General features: G+C 40.8%; 1 protein-coding gene and 1 long non-coding RNA gene across 15 annotated transcripts in view; one reads left to right on the forward strand and one right to left on the reverse strand.

The window, feature by feature from the left end:
• Positions 1–26486, forward strand: part of CD44 (CD44 molecule) — a 93461-nt gene extending 66975 nt beyond the window's left edge. For 4 of the 14 annotated variants that reach the window (XM_016920662.4, XM_009460215.5, XM_001152662.8 and 1 more), the window contains 8 exons: positions 194–325; positions 2189–2290; positions 4050–4139; positions 5329–5532; positions 8933–8995; positions 13427–13498; positions 15763–15841; positions 23215–26486. In XM_016920662.4, coding sequence (XP_016776151.3) covers positions 194–325; positions 2189–2290; positions 4050–4139; positions 5329–5532; positions 8933–8995; positions 13427–13498; positions 15763–15841; positions 23215–23419 — 947 coding nt within the window. In that variant the 3' untranslated portion in view covers positions 23420–26486. The remainder of the gene's footprint in view (positions 1–193; positions 326–2188; positions 2291–4049; positions 4140–5328; positions 5533–8932; positions 8996–13426; positions 13499–15762; positions 15842–23214) is intronic. The other 10 variants (XM_009460216.5, XM_063782856.1, XM_063782858.1 and 7 more) reach the window with 6 other exon arrangements.
• LOC129136414 (uncharacterized) lies at positions 1000–9110 on the reverse strand. The gene is made up of 2 exons (XR_008538020.2): positions 8912–9110; positions 1000–4857 (listed from the first exon to the last, which is right to left on the reverse strand). It is a non-coding gene; the product is annotated as an uncharacterized LOC129136414 (long non-coding RNA).
• Positions 26487–26870: the final 384 nt, after the last annotated feature.

Here is a 26870-nt window from a genome sequence, read left to right on the forward strand (position 1 = left end):
AATAAAATGAGCATAAGTGAACCCAAAGCGGCTGAAACATTCTGCGTTTATGCAACTTCCTTGCCCTCTATACAAGGAAGATGGTTTCATTGTCTTGTCTAGAGAATAAAGTCTTTTTTAAAAATAAAATCGGTGTATCCCTGACCAAGCGTCCATTAACACTTTGACAATTGCTCAAACTGCATGGTCACAGCAGCCTCAGCTCATACCAGCCATCCAATGCAAGGAAGGACAACACCAAGCCCAGAGGACAGTTCCTGGACTGATTTCTTCGACCCAATCTCACACCCCATGGGACAAGGTCATCAAGCAGGAAGAAGGATGGGTAATAGCCTCTGAGATTTTTATATATTATGTTTTTTGAAATCCACTGAGTGACTGCTGACTATTTTTCTAGAAATATGCCCTTGGTTTTAGACGAAACTACTTTCCTGAAGGACCTGAGGTTCTTCAAAAATTAGTTTTCTTGGTAGGAGTGATACGCATATTCACCTGAATATGAAGTTCCGAGCTGAAAGTAAGGAATTTAGCAGGAGGGTTGGCAAAAGAAAAAACTTATTGTCAAAATATATCTGTGTGAGGCAGTAAGTAATAGATATGAAATGAATGTTGCCAACAATAAACGCTAAAGAAATTCTGAGAACCCCTCCCTGCCCACCACAGCATCACAGGAAGGTGAATTGGACTTGGTTTATGAAAAATAAAAAAACCCTGGATAGTCAGAGAAAGGAAGTGGGTGGTGGGGGTTGGGGGGGGGGGGCAGTTTTCCTAAGAAGGAGACTCTTGTAAGGAGAAACGTGAAGGAAGAAAAGCCAAGGAATGAATATGTCAAGTGAGTGGATCCATTTTTCACAAGGGAAGATGTGTTTGAATGGCTAGGCAGGGGCCATTATGTTGAGTGACTGAAGTACCACAGGCAGACCCAGCACACATGAGTTTGCACATGGCAGCTGGAGCTCTGAGGACACCCATGGGGGAAAACCAAGCCAGGCAAAGATCTTCAGAATCAATATTAATTCTATGTACTGATGAAGAGAAAGAGATTCCATTAAATTAATGAACATGTCAAGGACAATACAATTGGCTTCAACTACACAATGGTATGATAACTCTTGAAGGACTCTACTTATAAGAGGGAAGATGAACAAGAGTCTAGAGCCCATCATCAAGTGGGACTTTTTCTGGGAGAATGTCCATTTGTGGTTTTGATTCAGGTTAGCACTTGCTCTTGTTTGAAATCTGGGATAATAGGGTCACCACATTTTCATCCTACAAAGATCTTTAATATTTTAGTGTTGAATATTTAGTGTTGAATCTTGAATATTTAGTGTTGAAAGGCTGCAGTGCAGACCTGAGTACCCAGTATTCTGGTGCTTCACTGGAACTGATTAAATCTCCCCCAGAGGCAGTGATGTGGATAGACTTTGACTGAATTGACAGCCAGAAATATCGATGGGGTTTATGAATTCTTTGGCCTCTGTTTCACTCAAGACTTCTTATTTCAGCAGAGTAGATCTGTGATAACTGTTAAAAACAACATTTACAAGTATTTCAGTGAAATTTCTGCACTACTCAACATTGTACATGTTAAATTTTAAAGACCGCTTATACTTGGGTTTTTGGGAAGAATAATTCAATGACATCCACTTCTTCTTATTTCTTGCCCCTGTATACTTTCTGTAACTCCACCTAGGTGGTCTTGGATGACGATTCTGTTTATTTGCATATTCACTTTGTAAAGAAAAAAAGACTAAAGGGGGGAAGAGGGCTATTTTTAAAAGTCCCTTTGGTTGGTAAGGGGGAGGGGATAAAATGGTGCCTGAGCCAGCACACTTTGTCTTTTCTCCATGTGTCAGATTGCATGTTTCTATAAAAAAGGCAATGTTTCTGTCTCTCTGTAAGATTTGGGTGTTCCATCATGCGCTCATGTAGAGGCCTTCCAGACTCAGCAAAAACAAACACACATCATAGCTTTCATATAACTCGGCCCTTCAAGGAAAGCCAGTTACTTGTTGTGGTGCTCTTTGATGAAACAATAATCTATCTCAGTTCGGGAGATATAGTCAGTATGTGCTTTCTTTCCTCTTGGCCAGATGTGAATATTTAAAAAAATCAGCTGTAGACCATAAGCCACCTTCAGGTAGTGGTTTGGGAAATCAAGCAATAACACTAATATTGATTCCTTCAGATATGGACTCCAGTCATAGTACAACGCTTCAGCCTACTGCAAATCCAAACACAGGTTTGGTGGAAGATTTGGACAGGACAGGACCTCTTTCAATGACAACGCGTAAGAATAACGATGCTCAGCCACTTTATTGACTTGTATTCCTGCTTCATCTCTTACTCCCTATTGGCCAAGATGCAGAGCTTTGGTGGTGGAATGGTGCTATGTGGCTTACTTCAGCCCAGAGTGTGAAACTGTGTTCATTGTCTATTTCTTGTGGAGGTCTCTCAACCTGATTTTCCCGTCATTTCTTTGTGCCTTCCAGATCCAATGACTTTGTGTTTTAAGAAAAAGTAGGACTCTATTCAACTCCATTTTCATTCTCTAAGTAGTTATGTCAGTGAAACACATGCCCACTTCCAGGATAGTGATTTCTCTATGTTTTAACTGACCATTTCCTTTCAATGTCCATCTTTCCTCTAGCTAGTGCAGAAGAGGGGTAGGATTGCTTGCATGGTTGTAAAAAGACATTTTTGGGGCCAGATAATCCTCGAGATCACATCAGTTCTCAGAGGAGAGGCAAGGCATGTTATTGACAATCAACAAAGGTGGCGGGATGCCTGGAACAACAACAACAACAAAACATTGCTGGTATCTCTTTCTATCACTAAGAAATGTTCAAATTCTAGTAGCCTTAATTTCTACTCTATGTGCAGGGATGTCCTAGAGATCAGCCTAAAGTCATTCATAATTTCTTTGAAGAATACAAAAGAAATCTAGAATTAAGAAGGTCCCATTTTACTGCTTGCCACACATAATGGGCAGAGTCCTTCATATGAACCCTTTAGGCAAAGGAAAAAAATCAGCAAGCATGTATTGATTGTCAGTAATGTAAATAGCACAGCGTTAAGCATCAAAGGAGATGCAAATAAGCCTATGAATGGCCCTTGCCAAAGAAGGACTTATATTTCTATTTTATGTCACTGTTGGCTTTTGTTCTGACATTGGGTTTGGGATTTGGTGACTGTCTTTCTCCTGATTGTAGTATTTATTTGGTGGTGGGCATGGCTTATGGGTGTGCTTTATGAAGTTTTTGCACCTGCAACTCAGAGGTCAGTACCTTTCTTAAAAGAACACAAAAGAAATAAACTTGAAGCAGTCCAAGTGATTTTAGATATGGGCAATGGGTCAACCTCCAGTTGATATATGTCACTGAGGGCCCTGTGTTTGCCCAGGCAAGCGTTTCCTTGGTGCAGTGATGAAAATCCCAATGCACAGGTGAAATTAAAAAATAACTTAATAATGGAGTAAAATGGTAACTTTAATTTAATGACCTTTACTAGGTAGCTAAGTATTTCCTTGTATAAATTTGATCTGTGTTACTTGAGTAGGCTATTCTAGATAGGCTTCTTTTTCTTTTGTGGTTACAACTAGACTACAGGCTATCATAGTGTTCATTTTCCCTGCAGTCACATTTCTTGACACACAGTTAGGTGCTTTTGATTACTGATATGGAGCATTAGGATTCAAATATTCTTTTTTCCATGTCTCTGTGTTCTCTGGTTTTCCGGAGTGACTGGGAGCAATGCTGCAATTGCGCCTGGACAATCCAGGATAGGAAAAGTTTTGGCTCAGTCTTCACCTTGCCACTTTACCTTTGATGATTATACTGAGAAATAAAGGGTCTTCAGAACCAAATAGGGGCAAAATAGAATTCTTCTGTATATTTCTATCAATCAGAGGAGAATGGTGTGCACAAACCTTGGTCTTCCTATGCACCTATCCATCTGACTCTACTCTAGCTAGATCTTCCCTGCTAGCAGATAACAGGATTTGTACCGAAGCTTCAAATTAACACTGGATTCATTCCTCATTGAAACAGAGCAGAGTAATTCTCAGAGCTTCTCTACATCACATGAAGGCTTGGAAGAAGATAAAGACCATCCAACAACTTCTACTCTGACATCAAGCAGTAAGGATTATAAAACCTAGTTGGCTTCAGCTATTGATAAGAATTAATCAATTATGGGTACTTTTGCAGTGTCTTTGGTGGAGGTGCATCCATTAGCTGCCGTTACACTGTTACTTTTAATCAAAAGGTGCGTCTGGTGGTGGTTCTCTGATTTTTCTGTTTTATATACCTCTTCGTACATTAAGTGCAAACTACATTTCTTCATCTTAAAAGTTGGGTTTCTTTCACTCTAGAGTTAGTGATTTGTTTTAACAATAATGGATTGCTTATATATGATTTATTTTATTTATTTATTTTTGTTAACTTGAGATCTTTCTAACTTTTTTATGTGGGCATTTAAATTTAGTGCTATAAATTTCCCTCTTACTACTGCCTTAGCTGTGTCCCAGAGATTCTGATATGTTGTATCTTTGTTCTTATTAGTTTCAAAGAACTTCTTGATTTCTGCATTAATTTCATTATTTACCCAAAAGTCATTCAGGAGCAGGTTATTCAATTTCCGTGTAATTGTATGGTTTTGAGTGAGTTTCTTAGTCTTGATTTCAAATTTGATTGCGCTGTGGTCCAATAGACTGTTTGCTATGATTTCAGTTCTTTTGCAGTGTGATTTATAATTGGCATAAATGTCTGATTATATCACTTTATATTCCTCACAATAATATTGTTGCCTTTTGTCCTCTGGACCTCCATGGTGCTGATGACTAAAAAGCAGTCCCTTCTGGAAAAGAAAAGAATAATTAAATTAGTAGCCTCAGGCCTTTGAAACCATGCATTTGCTATTTTAATTGCAGGCAGCAAAATTTTATCTTTCAATCCAATGGTATGTTTCCTCCACTACATCAAAGATGAATCCAATTGAGAAAGAACGCAAGATTATCTAGTACCTCAGCTGACTTCAAGATCACAGTTGTAGTGACATAGCCTTACCTAATAACCCAAGCAGATGTTGCAACAAATGCCAATTCTGGGTATTAAGATCACCAAAATCTCTTCTGTTGAGTGATGTCCAAGTAGTGTCTATTGCAAAATATTTATTCTGTTCAATAGTATGACAAACTTCACTCTATTTCTCCCTATTTATGGATAACAAGTGGAAAGCTTTTGCAGCAATTGTGTGTTCTGGAGACAAGCACATGGTGGGTGGTGATCTTACAAATACGGGTTCATCACTGATTCCACCTCCACACAGATAGGAATGATGTCACAGGTGGAAGAAGAGACCCAAATCATTCTGAAGGCTCAACTACTTTACTGGAAAGTTATACCTCTCATTACCCACACACGAAGGAAAGCAGGACCTTCATCCCAGTGACCTCAGCTACGACTGGGTCCTTTGGAGTTACTGCAGTTACTGTTGGAGATTCCAACTCTAATGTCAATCATTCCTTATCAGGTAATTTGGCATTTATTATCTAGTTTGCTTTCTCTATATAGAGAAACAATATATAGTTTCATATTACAGAGGACATTTTCTGTGTAGTCTGGGATTGGACTAGTTTGTGATATGGAAATATCTTTCATTATTGGTTATCAATTCTAGTGCAAATAAACTTGGGTATATTTTAGATAAAAGAATGCTTCCTTTTGCCAGTGTTTTTTCCATTTGTCTGTGTTTGCATGTGTGTGTGTGTGTGTGTGTGTGTGTGTGTTGTGTGTACAAGTTGGCTGTTATGATGGAATTGCTTTCTTTGTCTTATCTTGTGATATATGAAGTTGAACCACATGAAACTGATATTTTTGCAGGTCAAAATAGTCGAATTTTAGCAATTCCATTTAATTAGACTAATATATGCTACTTATTTTGTAAGGTTTTATCCTACAGGTGAATAATTTCTATATACTAGTATCTTTGCTCTGAAATTATTATCTTGTTTTGGTGATAGATTGATCAGTTTTACTTTCGGTGATGGATAAACCTCTTCTAGTTCTGATGCACACTTAAAATGTTCATGATTTAATCTAGTATTAATGAATAGGGACCACGTCTCTTATTGTAATAGTGAAGAGAGGACTGAAGATAATTTATTCAATGAAGTTTGACACGGACCTAGAATAAGTCTTTTTTTTTCTCAAATAAGTAGTCATCTCTGCTTCTGCTTTTCTTTGCTTCTCCATTTGTATTAAGAAATTAACAGTGAAGAAAGGGGAAATGGAAAACGCCCACTGTAGTGAAGAAATAAAAAACAGATTCTGTCTTCCTAGCACTAGTTTTTCAGTAGCTTTGTAACACAATCACTAAGGCATATTAAAGATTAGAGACTTTAGATACATAATTTTGGAGCAGAGATCTTCTCTCCTCCCCCCAAAAAAGAAAAAGAAGAATTCATATGTGTGCATATATATATAATTTTTTTTTTTTTTTGAGACGGAGTTTCACTCTTGTTGCCCAGGCTGGAGTCCAATGGTGCGATCTTGGCTCACCTCAACCTCCGCCTCCTGAGTTCAAGCAATTCTCCTGCCTCAGCCTCCATGAGAATCCAATATGTAAAACAGATGACGGTTGTGATGCAGGGACAGAAAATTCAGAATGCCACATGCTTGGCCTCATTTCTCTGGGTGGCCTACCCAAGAGCTTCAAGAAAAACAGTTTAAGAAAATGCTAACTTCAGCAATATTGGCAAGACAAAGCCCCTTACACTCCTTAGTTCTTTATTCAGCATTGTTCTGCTCTCATTTATTAAAAATTCCAAGTACCATTGTCAGTATTCTTCAGAAAATCTTATAGTGCTGCCTCATTTCTCTTGGCAAAAGAAAGCCTGTTATGCAACCCAATGAATTTAATTTTTTTTTAAAGAGTCTTGCCCTGTCACCCACACTGTAGTACAGTGGCGTGATCTCGGCTCACTACAACCTCTGCCTCCCGGGTTCAAGCGATTCTCTTGCCTCAGCCTCCTGAGTAGCTGGGATTACAGATGTGTGCCACCACGCCCAGCTAATTTTTTTATTTTTAGTAGAAATGGAGTTTCACCATGTTGGCCAGGCTGGTCTCGAACTCCTGACCTCAAGTGATCCACCAGCCTCAGCCTCCCAAAGTGCTGGGATTACAGACGTGAGCCACCACGCCCAGCCATGAATTTAAATTTTAAATGGCAATTTTAATAGTCACAGTACCCTAGAATGCTTATAGCCTAATGTTAGTAAATCAAATGCTTTTTACAAGACTGATATTCACAGACACTGATTCTTTCTGATTTCCACAGTGGTACGGACAGATTTTCCATAATTCTCCATGGATTAGACAATTAAGTCACCCAATTCTCATCCTTGGTTTTCTTCAAAAACACTCACCCACATAAATCTCATTTATGTCTATACATTTTTCTCAGTCTTTACACTTAATGTTAAGAACTAAAGCATTTGTTGAAGCAAGTGGATCACTTGAGGTCAGGAGTCTGAGACCAGCCTGGCCAACATGGTGAAACCCCGTCTCTACTAAAAATACGAAAAATTAGCCAGGCATGGTGGCAGGTGCCTGTAGTCTCACCTACTCAGGAGACTAAGGCATGAGAATCACTTGAACCCAGGAATTGGAGGTTGCAGTGAGCCGAGATCGTGCCACTGCACTCCAGCCTGGGTGACAGAACGAGGCTCCGTCCCCCAAAAAAGAACTAAAGCATTTAGAATCATAGTGGCAGTGGTGGTGGTGGTGATGGTGATGGTGATAATGATGGTGACGGGATGGTGACGGTCATGGTGATTTTGGTAGTGGGAGTATGGGTGTGGCATTTCAGCAAATGTTGTTTTCATTTGTTTTAACCATCAGCCAAGGAACAAAGCAATCTGTCTCTTCAATATAATTACACAGGTGACTAAGTGTCACCCGCTTCCACCTTCTCTAATCAAGGAAATGGTGATGATCAGGTTACTATAGATTCCTTATAAGGTGCCTTCATAATGGATAACTGTAGCCATTTTATGTAAGCATTGTCCTGTGATTAAAAAAAAAAAAAAAGATTCCAGTATGCTTTTGAAAAATGTGGGTGGGGGAGAGAGTTTTAATATGCTGCATTCAAGATTTGACCTATGGATTTTGATTCTAGCAATTCATGAGGTTGTCTTAATCTAAAGCTTTCTGGTGATAGATGTTTGAGAAGCTAGGATTATATTAACTAGTCATGTTGAAACTACAGATTTAACTTTAAAAAATTATTTTAAACTTACTATAATACCCATATTCCAATACACATTATTAATGTTAGCTATCATCTCACCATTTCCTTTTTTACTTATTTTCAATTTTTTTTGAAAATAAGTAGTTGACCTTTCTCTTTGAATCTTTACATCATTCAATCCCAAGATTCCTTATTGCATACTAATTTCCTGCCGCCAAGAAATCTCTGTTTCATGCCCTAAGCCAGAGTATGCCCATTTGCAGTGATTATGTTTCTCATAATCCAATTCATATTGTCCTTATTTAAAATGTACAATGTCTAGTCTCAACCTCATACCTGCAAAGATATCACAATATTTTTGTTAGCATGTTCCTTACCACAGTTCTTGGATTTCTACCAAAACAAAGTTTCTACAAAACTTCCTGTGGTCATCCTTCTTAGCCTTTGCTGCCCCAGTTTCCTTAATTCTTATTAAAGCTCTAGCTCATTTATCAGTGGATTAAGCAATGAACGGTAATTAACATTGTGGACCCATTCAAGGCTGTTTTGCCATCATTTTTTGGAATACCTTAAAAAGACTAAACTTTGTGATAGGCTGTATAAGAATGCAAAGGTAAGGAAATGCAGATGGGAGTGTAAGTGAAAACATGCAGTACTGACCTTCCTGATTGCTCATTACAGGAGACCAAGACACATTCCACCCCAGTGGGGGGTCCCATACCACTCATGGATCTGAATCAGATGGTGAGTTCAAAACTGCTTTAGTCATTTACTGTTATAATCATTGAGCCTAATGATGACTACCAATGAAGTATGAGTCAGTGTCTCCAGAGAAGTGGTTCTCAAACCTTCTTAGCATACATCACAATTGCAGGGAGGGCTTATTAAACCACAATGCTGGACCCCACCCTTAAGGTTCCTGATTCAGTAGGTCTGGGGTGGAGCCCAAGCATTTGCATTTCTAATCAGTTCCCTGGTAATACTGACACTGCTGGGACAGGGATTGCACTTTGAGAACTACTGCTCTGGAGGAAAGCCTTGCATCTGAAAGCCTCAGGAAGAATTCAAGCAGTGTCCCAATTTAACATTGCACTACACCAGAGTGATTAAGAGCTTGAGCTTTGTAGCAAAAATGGCCTGAGTTCAATTCCAGCCCTCCGCATATTAACTGAGCAAGATGCTTTAAAGGGTCTGAGACAACATTTCTCAACTAATAAACTTGGAATAATAACAATTGTCACAGGACATTGTTTCAAAGACTAAATGATAGAATACATGTAAAGCATTTAGCATAATCCTGGCACATGATATCATCACTGGTATTTGTTGGGAATTTACTGTGTGCCAGCAGCATCTTTCTAAACACTTTACATGTATTAGGTTGGGCCAAATGGAACTGCCATTATTGTAGGTCAAGAACAGGTCAATATCGGCCAGGCACGGTGGCTCACACCTGTAATCCCAGCACTTTAGGAGGCCGAGGCAGGTGGATCACGAGGTCAGGAGTTCGAGACCAGCCTGGCCAACCCTGTCTCTACTAAAAATACAAAAATTAGCCGGGCGTGGTCCTGCGCACCTGTAATCCCAGCTACTCAGGAGGCTGAGGCAGGAGAATTGCTCGGACCTGGCAGGCAGAGTTTGCAGTGAGCCAAGATTGCACCACTGCACTCCAGCCTGGGTGACAGAGCAAGACTCTGTCTCAAAAAAACCCAAAAAACAAAAAACAAAAAAAACAGGTTGATATCAGCAAATTCATAGAGTTTATCTAGTATGAACTCATTCAGTCATCCTATAAACTCTGTGACATAGGTAAGTACTATTATTATCCCCATGTTACAGATGAGGAAACTAAGGCTCAGAGAAGGTAAGTAACTTGGCAGAGTTGACAGGACCAGAGAGTGATGGAGCCACCTTTCAAGCCTGGAGGGTCTTGTATTACTTCTCATAGCACAGTCTGGAGAAGGCATTCCATAATGACCATAATTACTCCCAGGCATGAATTCTTAAATAGACTCCTGTTTGTTGTGATTCAGATCACACCCCTACAAACCTTACCCCAGACTGCAAAAGTCTGACATGAGGTAGGTTTACTAATTACTTCTACTGCTGGGCTACTGGGAGGTTCTGCCAGTGCGGCCTTACTGTGGTCTCCCTGAACATCATAAATCCAGGTGACCCCATGTAAATGATTTAAGCCATATCAATTATTGTCTCCCCTTTTTATGCCCAAGTTTGAGTGAGGCTCACCATCAGGTTTAAATGTTTACACATTGAAAACAAATATGAAGATGGATATTTACATGGTGGCTTCCACAATAACTCTCTATGGAGGAGCACTAGGAGGTAGGGATTCATTAGAAATGCTTCTGAAATAGAGACAGAAGTCACAGGTTCACTGGGGACCTTAGGCAGGGCACTTAACCTTTCCCAGACTCAGTTTCCTTGTTAGTAAAAAGGAGATCATTCATCTGCCTCAGTTGCTTCCTAGAGTTATTGTGAGGAAGACAGGGTACCAGAAGTGTGAAAGTACTCTGAAAAAGTAGGGAGTTATTATTAAGGGGCATGATCTCTAAAACCAGGAGACCCCAGCCACTCTCTAAGTATGATTCTTTAACCATCAGAGTGGACATCACCTAGGAACTTGTTGGAAATGCAGAATCCTTGGCCAACCCAGACCTACTCAATCACGATCTGCATTTTAACTACACTCTCCCACCCAGGTGGTTTATATGCACATTAAAGTTTGGAAGCTTAGACTGTGCTAGACTGCTTTTCTCACCATTGAAGCCAATTGAACAATCTCTGTGCATATGTCTCAGATTACATGTCATCTCCCAACAGGAATATCAAGTGCTCCTCTTTGTGGAACTTGCTATTGTGGCCAGTCCTACCCTGGCTGGATTTGTAGACATCTAGGGCACAAGGCAAGATCTGCTATCTCACATCCATCCTCTGTGGCTTTTGCTTGAAGTGAGAATCAAGCAGACAGGAGCCAGTCTCTTTTGTTTGGCTTCTGAGCAGGTGTCTATTGTTCAAACAGGAGGTTTCATCTTGTTGCACGCACACCCAGATCTTTTCTTGCTGGGAGCACTTCTTCTTCTTTTTTTTTTTTTTTTAAATCAAAATAGATTATGATCCGTTAATGGCCTCTTTTTAAATATCAAAGGCTTCTATGAGTCAAAAAAAAAAAAAAAAAGAACAGTGAGAGTGACTGTACCTCCTGGGGAGTTTTCATGGCCAAAGATCTTCAGTTTAGGTGGCCAATGTCCCATGACTTGGGCAGGTGAAAACCTGCCAACCACCAAGGACACTGGAAGGCATGTAGGGAAAGGGCCTTGGACTGTTTTGGAGATTTGTAAAGTCAAAGGCCACTGTCAACATAGGATAGGGGATGTTGAAACACCCAGATGTCTGGTAGGAACTTGTTTTGCTCCCTTTTAAGTTTTAACAAAAGCATCAAATTGCATAAACAAGAGCCATCCTGTCCCCATATAACCATTGTAATCAAGATTTCAGTGTGCACAGCCTAAAGTTTGGCTCCATGAGGAAAGCTCTCATTTAAGACCTCACCATTTTCATCCATTTCATCAGCCTTCAGGATTCTACAGTGGGCTTCCATTTGGTAGGAAAAAAAAAAGTTCATTTTGGTGGAACACTTTCAAATTTTGTTTTGAAGCAATGGAGGAAGAATTTTTTAAAATTCATGAAGCTTTCCTTTTGATGAGGCTCTTCACAAGATGTCTTAGAAGTTTCTTTTTTGAAAAAATTGTTTATTTATTTATTATTTTTATTTTTAACAGGGACAGGATCTCCCTATGTTTCCCAGGCTGGTCTCAAAGTCCTGGGCTCAAGAGATCCTCCTGTCTCAGCCTCCCAAAGTGCTGGGATTACAGGTGTGAGCCACCATGCCCGGCTTCTTAGAAGTTTCTTTTAGAACCACTGTGTCTCCCTCATTTCGATAGGCCTCCAGTTCTGACTTGAGGATTGTCTGTCTTGCGATACTTCCTCCCAGTTTAAGGCATTTTGTTCATCTCCTTATTTTGCTTTTTAGCAGTAGAAAATGTTGATTCTTCTAACAAGGTGTGTTTCAGTAATATATTAGCAGGGACTCTAATAGGGTGATTTTTCATAGTCAGAAAGGGCCACTGCCGCTAAACTCCTTATTTATTTATTTATTTATTTATTTATTTATTTATTTATTTATTTTGAGGTGGAGTCTCGCTCTGTTGCCAAGCTGGAATGCAGAGGCACAATCTCAGCTCACTGCCACCTCTGCTTCCTGGGTTCAAGCAATTCTCCTGCCTCAGCCTCCCGAGTAGCTGGGACTACAGGCACATGCCACTATGCCTGGCTAATTTTTGTTATTTTTAGTAGAGACGGGGTTTCACCATGTTGACTAGGTTGATCTCAATCTCTTGACCTTGTGATCCGCCTGCTTCGGCCTCCCAAAGTACTGGGATTACAGGCATGAGCAAACTCCTTATTTTATAGTGTTTATGTTGGCTCCTATGATGCTATTGGATGAGATTTTCAGGTTCCCTTTGGGCTTTCTGGAGCATGTGAGTCCCCTGGGGGTCTTGTTAAAATGAAGATTCTGATTTGGTAGCTTTGAGATGAGGCATGAGATTCTGCATGTCTAGCGATCTCCCCAGGTATGCCTGTCCTGATGGTCTGAGAGCCACACTTTGAGTAGCAAGGTCCTAAATTAAAAATAGAAAATAACAACCACACACAACTACCAATACCGTGTATTTCTTCAAATCTCTGCAAAATTATGATGAACAGCATTCTGTTATCCCCATCTTACGAGTGTGAAAAGGGAGACTTGGAGAAGGTAGATTGACCCAGCACACATGGCTAGTTAGCAAGGGACAGCGGTGAGACTTAAATCCAGGGTTGTCCAGCTCTAGACCCCAAAGTCCTGAACACTGTGCAACACTGCTGCTGAGAATTCTCATGTTCCTTGACACAAAATAACATTACTAACCCTTAGCCTTAATCAAATGAGGTGGGGGGGATTCTTTTGTGTAATGCTTTATAAACATCTGCAGCTTGAATCCATAAATGGCTTCTCAGTGATTCAGAATGTGGAGAGCTGCCCTTTATGCAGCTCCACAAGGAACTCATGGTTACACATTTCAAACTTTGGTTGAGAGATGTTGTTTTTCCCCTTAGGACACTCACATGGGAGTCAAGAAGGTGGAGCAAACACAACCTCTGGTCCTATAAGGACACCCCAAATTCCAGGTGAGTTTCAAACTTTGAGGCAGAAAAACACACTGAAAGCAGCTTTCTCAGAATGTCCCAGCAAGGACGAAGAGACCCATTTGAAAGCACATTCTCCACAATGCCCAACATATGAATCCAATTGCTCCTCTTTACAAGTTAAAGGATGAATGAGAATACTACAGCCTCTTGGTAGGAAAAGATGGAATAGTCTTTTCTTCCTGGGTTCTGCAAACTAGCTGAGCTCATACTCAGATCTGTCCCTGGCCTGTCCCAGAGAAGTGCCATGTTAGTTACTAAAGCTTCCTTCCTAAATGAATGATCACCAAGAGGACCCCATGTCATACCTAGGTCCTTTCTATCCCAATCCAATTTCCACTTATTTCTGGGGTCCAAGGTGAAGCATGTAATTTTCCTTTTACGATTACAGACAGGGAGGAGCTACAAGAGGCATTTATGTTAGATGGAGTGAAAACTTTCTTTTGGTTCCCCAACTAATTTTTTTTGGTCGAGGGACTGCCTGCTGATGTGGACAGAATAAACTTTTCAGAAAGTACGCATGTGCAGTGAGGAGGCTGGGACACCTGGTTCTCCTGAGCATCCAGACAAGGCATTTGTTGCAAATTCTTTATTTGACTTGGAATTAAAATTGATTTGTCATAGAGAATTACTAAAGGGAAGGGCTCTCCTAAGGTTGTAAATTACCCTTTTAATTCTCTCCTCTTCAGAGGTCTCCAGACTAAGTCTCTCTTGGGGAAAGAGAAGAATGTGGCATGCACCGTTCTCCTTTGCCCCAGCTTGCCTAAGCACACCTGAAGACAGACCAGACAGAGACAGGGGTGGGCTGTCCCAAGAGAGAGCACAGGGGAAGCCTTAGCTGTCATCAGGCAGCAATATTCTTCCCAGCTCCAGTGACAGTGCAGGTGGGATATCTCAGGGCTGGAAACCAGGACCACAGTGGGCAGGAGTAGAAAGGAAGAACAGAAATGGGGCCTTCCTGTCAGTCTCCCCCCACTTCTGACTCTACCTCCCTCTCCAAACTCATCTAAACCAGGAAAAGGTGAGGCAAAGGTAGTGCTGAGCAGGAAATCAGAGATAAACCAAAATTTCCAAGAAGAAAACAGATAATGAGACTTTCCATGTCTCTTCTTTCTCAAGCCCTGGTTCATTGCACACATATACAACCCACTTTGCAACTGAATTTAGTGGAGTTGTCAAGTCATATTTTAGTCCTAAAAGAGCCTGATTTCAAAATGTGTAGAATATTAATCCACAAGTGCTATATAATTATTGAAAACATTTGAAAAAATACAACTAAATAAAATAATGGAAATATAAATCAATTATTATCAATCTCACCATCCAGAAATACCACGGTTACCATTTTAATATACGTCTTTTTTTTTTTTTTTTTTTTGAGATGGAGTTTTGCTTTGTTGCCCAGGCTGGAGTGCAGTGGTGCGACCTCGGCCCACTGCAACCTCTGCTTCCTGAGTTCAAGCGATTCTCCTGCCTCAGCCTCCTGAGTAGCTGAGATTACAGCATGCCACCATGCCCAGCTAATTTTTGTAGTTTTAGAGATGGGGTTTCACCATGTTGGTCAGGCTGGTCTCAAACTCCTGACCTCGTGATTCACCCACCTCAGCCTCCCAAAGTGCTGGGATTACAGGCATGAGCCACCGCACCCTGCCTTTCCTGTCATTTTAAAATGTAAAATATATACCAAAATGTGATTACACCTCACATGGTGTTTAGCAAACATTGCCTACTGGTTAACCATGGCTTCCGTGTCATTGAATATTTCCTCCTCATATTGTAGTGCGTAATGCAATAGATGTACCCTAATTTATTTAACCAATCCTTTATTGCCTCCATTTTTGTTTTTTAATACAATGTAAGGTGGATAGGTGGATGCTGTCATACAGGAAAAAATGTTCCTTTCAAAAGAAGCCTACATTTCCTTTTATATGTTTAATAATATTATACCAAAGGCATCTACAAGATTCAACAACTCATCCTGTCCTTTTTTAGAAACATAGTTCTCCTGAAGGGACTTGAAAATCCTGACTGATGATAAAAGATTAAAGCAAGAAGGCTGTTGGACAAATACCTTCAGCAAATTGCTCTTCCAGAATTACCTGCCTATTGGCTGGACCTATTGGCCAGGCCCCCCTGCAGCACTGACTGTGGTGCTTGTTTCAACTAGGTCAATTATAAAGTGCATTTTTGTTTTTACAAAGTGTGTCTCTGAAGCTCACGCATGTCATTTAATTTACTCATACCAGAATGGCTGATCATCTTGGCATCCCTCTTGGCCTTGGCTTTGATTCTTGCAGTTTGCATTGCAGTCAACAGTCGAAGAAGGTAAGGGGCTGTCCTGGAGGCTTTCAACTTGGAAAGGGCATCATTTAAACCTGGGCTTTATATCCTTGCTGCTCAGAGTGTAGTCCCTGGAACCAGCAGCCTGGGTACCCTGGGAGTTTGTTGGAAATGCACAATCTCAGACCCAACCCCAGACCTCCTATGGCAGAGTCTGCATCCTAACAAGTTTCCAGGGATTCATGTGCATGGTGCAGCTTAAGACATCTTTCTCTGCCCCGGTTTTTAGAGACAGGAGACACCTGTGATTGTTTGGCTCATCACTTTTAGGTAGTGGTTGAATCCTTTGTGATTTTACATGTTTTTTAGGGTTAAACCTCATGCAGACTCCGTCTGATGAAAGTTATGAAGTATCTCACCAGGAAGGCACACAAAAGTATATACTCATTCATTGATTTGTTAAATATTTATTAAATACATTCACAATGCACAAATATCGTATAAAGATTCAGTGATTCATCATCCCCTGTAGCCTCTCTAAGGCCCAGGGAACCTTTAAGAACTTTTACCAGAAGGAAGTATTGGCCTTGTGCTTTTGTTTGTCATTTGTTTTTTTATTGGCCTTGTGCTTTTGTTTGTTGTTTGGTTTTTGTAATGATATCATTTTCTATTTTCTGGGAACTGTAGTTGAAGAGATTCAGGTTATAGCATAAGAAGAGCACTATTTCATCATCTTCTTGCTGTTAGGAGGTCTATGAAGCAGAGAAGAACTTTCCTTTGGAAAACAACTAAATGAAGACAGTCACCTCCCTAGAACTGACACATGGGCTGTTTTTATATTCTTGAAGGCCACTCTCTCCCTGCCTGAACCAAGACCTATAGGTTTACATGTTATTTACATTTTATATATAATATATATATATACACACATACATTATATATACACAATAGTAATTCTAGCAACAGAGGAAATGACCTTTAACAGGGGTATAAATCTAAATTTCTTACCCAAGACACTTTAAAGGTACATTATTTTTCTCCAGGACGTAATTCATAGGAATATTAAGCCTTTTGTAAATGTCCCTTTAGATGGTTTCTCATAAGGTAAAAGAAACTTATTTCCAAGCAGGGCCACCTTTATTGTGTCCCCAGATCACCTCACAGGGCAGAAAAATGCCCCTCAGTCTGGGAGAAGACCTAGAGAGAATTATGGACTCCTTACTGGTTTTTGGAAAGCAACCAACAGCTAATTCCAACACCATGGGCAGCCCATACCATATCTAATTATCTGAGAAAATCAAATGATGCTGTTACAATAATTACGCTGGTACAAGTTAATAAAAGTGCCATGTTACAGTCAAATAGCTATGTTGCTATCTATACCATTGAGGGCATAGTTTTAAAAAGTAGTTATGCTACCTGATTGTATAAGGAACAAAACTGAGAGAAAAAATCTAAAAGGCCGCCTATGATTGAATGGAAAGATTTTTTTTAGTTGAATTTAAATAATGTGACTTGGGGGAGCCTTTACAAAGAGTCTTTATACTTCCCTTCAGCTTCCTCATTTTCCCTTGGATTACTTTTGCTCAATTAAATATGAATTTCCTATTGTGTGCAATCAGCCTTTTATTGCCAAGCCCTAGAATGCACCACTTTTGCTCATATTGCCAAGCCCTAGAATGCACCACTTTTGCTCACATACACAGTCCATAAGCTTTGCACATGTCACCATAGAAACGCTGGCATGGATGCTGTCGACATTTAGGGAGACCTCGGAGAAGCATCTCAGCTGTCCCTAAGAGCAGCTGGAGTCCATACATTGGGGCTTGGTATCTCCCCCATCGTCTGTGTCTTGTCAGCAGCAGACAGCAGAGAAGGGGCCTCATTGCTGCCCTCTCCCTCCTCCCAAGACCAGCAGTCACCTTGGCAACCGGCAAACAGGGACACACAGGGTCCGGCACAGCGAGTATCTCACCAGGAAAGTAGCTGCTTGGACGCCATAAATTACTATGTCCTGATTTGATAATTGAAAACAGATTTGCCACGCAGCTAAAAGGTGGTTAACAGCTGCACGGGCCCCTTAATGGGCTCTGTGATTCTAAAGCTGTCAACCCATTTCTAATCCCCTTCAAAGGCTGAGGCTTTTCTGCTTTGAGTGTCACATTTAAGAGAAAGAGATACAGAATCCTATTTTCATCAGAGAAAGTTTGGTTGAAAATGGGGCCTCCAATAGGTGTTCATTTATTCAGCAAACATCTTTTGAGTGGCTCCTGTGACTACCAGCCCTGGCAAGGAGAAAGAGAAGGTAAAAAACAAAAAGAGTACCACCCCTTTTCTAAAAGAATCTTGAGGTTTAGTGGCAGTATTGGCCTCTTGAATTTGAATTGGCTAATATTTATTGAGAACATTCCCTGTGCCAGACACTGTTATATAAATTATGGTTAAAAGACAAAAGTGGAAAATCATTAGTCTCTGAAGTTGACATACAAGGATGGGTCATGGGCTTGCATGATGAAGTGATCTGTGAGTCACATTGTCTTAAAGATGCTGGCTTGGGGGTTCTATTACTTCTTTAGCTTTTTCCACCCCTGCCATCATCCAAAACAGCTTTCTTTGCTGTTCCTCATGTCACCTGACTCCTTGAGTTACAGCTCTCCAAGAGAAATCATATTTTATTCCCTCTTCATGAGAGCACATAATTATTTTAGGAGTCAGTTGGGTTGATAGATACTGCGTGAGGCTCCAGAGAAGATTTTCCTTTAAAGAATCTATCTGGGCCAGGTGCAGTGGCTCACTCCAGGTGCAGTGGCTCACTTTGGGAGGCCGAGGCAGTGGATTAGTTGAGCCTAGGAGTTCAAAACCAGCCTGGGCAACATGGCGAAACCCCATCTCTACAAAAAACACAAAAATTAGCCGGGCATAGTGGCGCATGCCTGTGGTCTCAGCTGCTCGGGAGGTTGAGGTAGAAGAATCGCTTGAGCCCCGGGAGGTGGAGGCAGCAGTGAGCCATGATAGTGCCACTACAGCCTGGGCAACAGAGAGACCCTGTCTCAAACAAACAAGCAAACAAACAAACAAACAAAAACCTATCCTATTTGTCTGAAGAGGAGAAAAAAACATGAGAACTTTACTATGTTGCTTGTACATAAAAGCTGTTCATCAGCCTTCACTTTAATGGGAATAATCGTCTTTTCTGTAAACCCCAGCAGGCAGTCACCCACACTCCAATCAGTAGGTCTTCTCTACGCGTCGCCATAATTTAGAAATATTTTCCTTCTCTTATGCTACAGTCTAGCTCCTGCAATCTGAGCTCACCCAACCTCGTCCTGCTGTCTAGAACAGTGCTATGCAATAGAACTTTCTGTGATGATGAAAATGTTCTATATCTCCACTGTCCAATATATAACTACTAGCCACTTGTGGCTACTGAGCACTTGAACTGTGGCTAGTTCAACTGAGGAAGTGAATTTTTAATTTCATTTCATTGTAATTAGTTTAAATTCAAATAGCCAAATGTGGCTGGTGGCTACTATATTGGATGGCACAGCTCTAAAACAGTGCAAAATAAATCCCTAAATATCGTTAAGGATTGTCAGGTAGAAGAGTCATGAGATCAGTTGCCAAGTTACCCACCTAAATCTTTTGAGATAAATTCTGCCATGCCATAAAAGTATGTTACCTGGCTTCTAAACCCCAGCCAGCCTGCCCTCTCTTTCCTGGTGAGGTCTCAGTCTGCCTCCTTCCACACTGTGTGATTGCTGTGTGCTCAGCTAATGCCTGAGATTTAAGGGAAGAGGAGATAAAGGTAAGACACAGATCCATGAGGATCTCTGATCTTCAGAGTCAGAAGATCCAAGCTGTGGCTGGGCGCAGGGGCTCACGCCTGTAATCCCAGCACTTTGGGAGGCCAAGGCAGGCAGATCACTTGAGGTCAGGAGTTTGAGACTAGCGTGGCCAACATGGAGAAACGCTACCTCTACTAAAAACACAAAAATTAGCCAGGTGTGGTGGCGGGTGCCTGTAATCCCAGCTACTCGGGTGGCTGAGGCAGGAGAATTTCTCGAACCCAGGAGGCAGAGGTTGCAGTGAGCCGAGATGGTGCCATTGCACCCCAGCCTGGTTGATGAAGTGAGACTTTGTAAAAAACAAAACAAAACAAAACAAACAAACAAACAAAAAAACAGAAAATCCAAGCTGTGATTCTTGCAGTGCAGTGCCATAACAAGCTGTGAAACTTTGGACAATACTTCTTGGACTTGGTGTCCAGTTTACATAATGAAGAAGCTAGGCTAGATGATCTCTGAAGCCCCTTAAGGTCTAGTGCTCCTTCTTAAATTCTTATAACTAAGAATAACTTAAAAATTAGAATTTGTCTCTTAAAAGCACTTATTAGACGCCTAGAGCACTGAATATTGGAATGAGATTTATGAGAATCATCCTATCCTCCTGAAACTACTCAGACAGATAGAAACACATAAATCCAAAGGGAAATGCGGGCCAGCCAAAAACCAAGCACAATATTCCTGTGTCCTATAGGTCAAATGTTATCCACTGTCAAGATCAGCTTCGTTTAGATTAACAGCATTAATCCCCACCCACTCCCATGCACAGACATATTTTTTATGCTCATAAATCACTTTCCCACAATATTTCATTCCATCCCTCAACCACCCATTGGTTAGGGAAATGGGAATTACTTTAACTAGACAACTTTCCTCCAAAGAACACAGGGGCCAGGGAATTGGAAGTAACACAAGCAGTATTCTACCTTGAGCCTTTTAAATCCTCTTCATAGTAAATAATAACGAGGTAGGTGGAGGCAGCCAGGAGAAACAAGCAAAATTCATTTCATATGGCTTTTGTTATATTAACAATTATAGATAGCACTTGAAAGCTTACTGTGCTCCAGATACTGTTCTAAGTGTTATCCCAAACCGTAGTTTCCTTACCCCGCATAAGAGCAAGAATAACAATTATTTCCTTACCCCTCATAAGAGCAAGAATAATAACAATAGACTCATTTATTTAGTGACAGTCTCTGTTTCAAGGGCTTTTCACAATCCTATGATATTGCTGCTCTTAGTAACCTGGTATTATTGATGCCAAACTGAGGCTCAGAGAGGTTAAGTGAGTTGCCCCAGGTCACACAGCAGTAAGTTCTCAAAACCAGGCCTTCCGAGCCCCTTTTCTTCTTTCTTTTTTCCTTTTTTTTTTTTTTTTTTTTTGAGACGGAGTCTTACTGTGTCACCCAGGCTGGAGTGCGGTGGTGCAATCTCAGCTTACTGCAACCTCCACCTCCCAGGTTCAAGCAATTCTCCTGCTTCAGTCTCCTGAGTAGTTGGGATTCAGCCACGCACCACCATGCCCCCAAGACCGGCTAATTTTTGTATTTTTGGTAGAGATGGGGTTTCACCATGTTGGCCAGCTGGTCTCGAACTCCTGACCTCAAGTGATCCTCCTGCCTTAGCCTCCCAAGTGTTGGGATTACAGGCATGGCCATTGTGCCTGGTCTCTTTTTCTTTTTTGAAACAGGGTCTCACTCTGTCACCCAGGCTGGAATGCAGTGGCACAAACACAGCTCACTGCAGCCTCGACTTCCTGGGCTCAAGTAATTCTCCCACCTCAGCCCCCAAAGTAACTAAGACTACAGGCACATGCCACCACAGTCGGCTTATTTTTGTATTTTGAATACAGACTGGGTTTTACCATGTTGCCCAGGCTGGTCACAATCTCCTGGGCTCAAGTGATCCACCCGCCTTGGCCTCCCAAAGTGCTGGGATTACAGGCGTGAACCACTGCACCTGGCCTCCAAGGCCCTTTTCTTGACCATGCATCCTGCTGGACTCCATCTGTATTCCTGGTCCCCATGAATCTGTTTCACGGTTCAAGCATCCTTCCCCCAACCCCTCATCAAGCCTCATGCTAGAGGAGACAGGATCTACCTCCTGTTGAGGAGGTATAATTTTTATTTCCCCAAACAAGAGCTTAAAGTTTATGGCCTTGGCAGTCCTACAGGGAATGGTCCATGATCATGAATAATAGAGGCTTTGTCACTATTACTCCAAATATCCAGAGGCAAAGTGAACAATTCTGACTTCATACTGTTTCCAAATCTCCAGAGGGCTGGCAACATTGACAGAGCCAGGCAGAGCCCAGGCTTTGGTCATAAAGGCCTGGATTTGAATATTGGCTCTGTCATTCTTACTCTCTGTGTGACCTCGAGCAAGTTATTAAACCTCTTTTGGCCTCAGTTTCCACTGCTGTATTATGGGAACAATAGCTGCTTTGAAAGAGTGTTGTAAGAATTACAGAAAATTACATGTAAAATGTCTGGTATTCAGGAGGTAATCTGCTTCCCTGAATCCCCATCTTGCTTGTAGTTGTGAAGCTGTGCAACTTTCCTTCCTCTAAGCATAGTCTGACTCGTATATGTGTAGAAGTGATGTGTTACAGGAAAGAGGAAGCATTGCATTAGGCTGGGTGGGGTGAAGCAATGGACAGTAACCAGGGAAAAGATCAAGGTCGTGCTCTTCCATAGCAACTTTCTTTTGCGTTTGGGTCTCAGGAAATGTTTGAGAAACCTTAAATTAACGAGAATAATTTGTCTTATGTTATTAAACTTTCTATATCAGGGTTGTATGAGTTAGCCAGTGTTAGGAAAACATCACTATTCTTCTCGATACATTCAGTAATAATGCTGACAAGGCCGACAAAGTGTTGACTGGGAGAGGAAGTTATGGGACTTTCTGGAATATACAAATCAGAATGATTTACAATCATCATGTTGATGGTTTATCTAAATCTGCAGAAACTGCTAAAATGCTTAAAAGAGGCAAACATTTCCATTGTGAAGTAAGATAGAAAGAGAATCAGAACTTGAGAGTCAGACAGACCAGGGTTTGAATCCTCTTTCTTACTTGCTGAGTTACTTGGGGGAAGTTACTGAATTTTCTGATCCCCAAGGTTTCTTCACTTGGAATATAGAGAATATAATAATAACACCGGCTTCCTGGAGTCTTAGTTGCTGGTTTGCAAACTTGACTGTGCAGAGAAGCCCCTGAGGGGTTGCAAACTTGACTGTGCAGAGAAGCCACAGATCCTGGGCTCCAACTCTAGAGTTTTCTGATTCAGCAGGTTTGGGGTGGGGCTGAGAATTTGTATTTCTAACAGGTTCCAAGATGATGCTTTTGCTGCTGGTCCAGGGACCTCACTTTGAGGAGTGCTGGTTGTTATGAGTCTGGTTGTTAAGTGCTGGCTGTTAGTTGTTAAAGTAGAGAAAACCCCTAGCACAGTACTTGGCACACACTAAAGCCATCATAAACCATAGTGATCATCAATGATGGTGCTCAATAAGGATGATGATCTGATGCCTGAGTCACTGCAATCTTTCTGATATGGTACATTTTTTAAATTATTAGGTGTGGGCAGAAGAAAAAGCTAGTGATCAACAGTGGCAATGGAGCTGTGGAGGACAGAAAGCCAAGTGGACTCAACGGAGAGGCCAGCAAGTCTCAGGAAATGGTGCATTTGGTGAACAAGGAGTCGTCAGAAACTCCGGACCAGTTTATGACAGCTGATGAGACAAGGAACCTGCAGAATGTGGACATGAAGATTGGGGTGTAACACCTACACCATTATCTTGGAAAGAAACAACCGTTGGAAACATAACCATTACAGGGAGCTGGGACACTTAACAGATGCAATGTGCTACTGATTGTTTCATTGCGAATCTTTTTTAGCATAAAATTTTCTACTCTTTTTGTTTTTTGTGTTTTGTTCTTTAAAGTCAGGTCCAATTTGTAAAAACAGCATTGCTTTCTGAAATTAGGGCCCAATTAATAATCAGCAAGAATTTGATCGTTCCAGTTCCCACTTGGAGGCCTTTCATCCCTCGGGTGTGCTATGGATGGCTTCTAACAAAAACTACATGTATGTATTCCTGATCGCCAACCTTTCCCCCACCAGCTGAGGACATTTCCCAGGGTTAATAGGGCCCGGTCCCTGGGAGGAAATTTGAATGGGTCCATTTTGCCCTTCTATAGCCTAATCCCTGGGCATTGCTTTCCACTGAGGTTGGGGGTTGGGGTGTACTAGTTACACATCTTCAACAGACCCCCTCTAGAAATTTTTCAGATGCTTCTGGGAGACACCCAAAGGGTGAAGCTATTTATCTGTAGTAAACTATTTATCTGTGTTTTTGAAATATTAAACCCTGGATCAGTCCTTTGATCAGTATAATTTTTAAAAGTTACTTTGTCAGAGGCACAAAAGGGTTTAAACTGATTTATAATAAACATCTGTACTTCTTCGATCTTCACCTTTTGTGCTGTGATTCTTCAGTTTCTAAACCAGCACTGTCTGGGTCCCTACAATGTATCAGGAAGAGCTGAGAATGGTAAGGAGACTCTTCTAAGTCTTCATCTCAGAGACCCTGAGTTCCCACTCAGACCCACTCAGCCAAATCTCATGGAAGATCAAGGAGGGCAGCACTGTTTTTGTTTTTTGTTTTTGTTTTTTTTTGACACTGTCCAAAGGTTTTCCATCCTGTCCTGGAATCAGAGTTGGAAGCTGAGGAGCTTCAGCCTCTTTTATGGTTTAATGGCCACCTGTTCTCTCCTGTGAAAGGCTTTGCAAAGTCACATTAAGTTTGCATGACCTGTTATCCCTGGGGCCCTATTTCATAGAGGCTGGCCCTATTAGTGATTTCCAAAAACAATATGGAAGTGCCTTTTGATGTCTTACAATAAGAGAAGAAGCCAATGGAAATGAAAGAGATTGGCAAAGGGGAAGGATGATGCCATGTAGATCCTGTTTGACATTTTTATGGCTGTATTTGTAAACTTAAACACACCAGTGTCTGTTCTTGATGCAGTTGCTATTTAGGATGAGTTAAGTGCCTGGGGAGTCCCTCAAAAGGTTAAAGGGATTCCCATCATTGGAATCTTATCACCAGATAGGCAAGTTTATGACCAAACAAGAGAGTACTGGCTTTATCCTCTAACCTCATATTTTCTCCCACTTGGCAAGTCCTTTGTGGCATTTATTCATCAGTCAGGGTGTCCGATTGGTCCTAGAACTTCCAAAGGCTGCTTGTCATAGAAGCCATTGCATCTATAAAGCAACGGCTCCTATTAAATGGTATCTCTTTTCTGAGGCTCCTACTAAAAGTCATTCGTTACCTAAACTTATGTGCTTAACAGGCAATGCTTCTCAGACCACAAAGCAGAAAGAAGAAGAAAAGCTCCTGACTAAATCAGGGCTGGGCTTAGACAGAGTTGATCTGAAGAATATCTTTAAAGGAGAGATGTCAACTTTCTGCACTATTCCCAGCCTCTGCTCCTCCCTGTCTACCCTCTCCCCTCCCTCTCTCCCTCCACTTCACCCCACAATCTTGAAAAACTTCCTTTCTCTTCTGTGAACATCATTCGCCAGATCCATTTTCAGTGGTCTGGATTTCTTTTTATTTTCTTTTCAACTTGAAAGAAACTGGACATTAGGCCACTACGTGTTGTTACTGCCACTAGTGTTCAAGTGCCCCTTGTTTTCCCAGAGATTTCCTGGGTCTGCCAGAGGCCCAGACAGGCTCACTCAAGCTCTTTAACTGAAAAGCAACAAGCCACTCCAGGACAAGGTTCAAAATGGTTACAACAGCCTCTACCTGTCGCCCCAGGGAGAAAGGGGTAGTGATACAAGTCTCATAGCCAGAGATGGTTTTCCACCCCTTCTAGATATTCCCAAAAAGAGGCTGAGACAGGAGGTTATTTTCAATTTTATTTTGGAATTAAATACTTTTTCCCTTTATTACTGTTGTAGTCCCTCACTTGGATATACCTCTGTTTTCATGATAGAAATAAGGGAGGTCTAGAGCTTCTATTCCTTGGCCATTGTCAATGGAGAGCTGGCCAAGTCTTCACAAACCCTTGCAACATTGCCTGAAGTTTATGGAATAAGATGTATTCTCACTCCCTTGATCTCAAGGGCGTAACTCTGGAAGCACAGCTTGACTACATGTCATTTTTACCAATGATTTTCAGGTGACCTGGGCTAAGTCATTTAAACTGGGTCTTGTTTATAAAAGTAAAAGGCCAACATTTAATTATTTTGCAAAGCAACCTAAGAGCTAAAGATGTAATTTTTCTTGCAATTGTAAATCTTTTATGTCTCCTGAAGACTTCCCTTAAAATTAGCTCTGAGTGAAAAATCAAAAGAGACAAAAGACATCTTCAAATCCATATTTCAAGCCTGGTAGAATTGGCTTTTCTAGCAGAACCTTTCCAAAAGTTTTATATTGAGATTCATAACAACACCAAGAATTGATTTTGTAGCCAACATTCATTCAATACTGTTATATCAGAGGAGTAGGAGAGAGGAAACATTTGACTTATCTGGAAAAGCAAAATGTACTTAAGAATAAGAATAACATGGTCCATTCACCTTTATGTTATAGATATGTCTTTGTGTAAATCATTTGTTTTGAGTTTTCAAAGAATAGCCCATTGTTCATTCTTGTGCTGTACAATGACCACTGTTATTGTTACTTTGACTTTTCAGAGCACACCCTTCCTCTGGTTTTTGTATATTTATTGATGGATCAATAATAATGAGGAAAGCATGATATGTATATTGCTGAGTTGAAAGCACTTATTGGAAAATATTAAAAGGCTAACATTAAAAGACTAAAGGAAACAGACTCAGAAGTCTCTAATTTAAAAGAATGGGAGGCTGAGAGGGACAGAACTATGCTTATCTGGCACCGTCTGGGTAATTTAGAGGAACAAAGTCAAAGGTATCTGAGGTGGTTGAAGCCTCACACTCATTTTATTTTTTAAAAAAGCAAAAACAAAATGGGTTTCCATCAACTTGAAAGTCTTCTTTTGGAGAAAATCTGGTTTTCTATGAGTGATGTGTGGTTCACATGTTTCTTTTTTTTTTTTTTTCATGGTTCTGGATATTTTATTTTATTTTATTTTATTTTTTATTTTTTTATTTTTTAATATTTATTTATTTTTTTAAATTATACTTTAAGTTTTAGGGTACATGTGCACATTGTGCAGGTTAGTTACATATGTATACA

This window comes from Pan troglodytes, chromosome 9 (assembly GCF_028858775.2).
Source record: "Pan troglodytes isolate AG18354 chromosome 9, NHGRI_mPanTro3-v2.0_pri, whole genome shotgun sequence".
Taxonomy (NCBI): Eukaryota; Metazoa; Chordata; class Mammalia; order Primates; family Hominidae; genus Pan; species Pan troglodytes.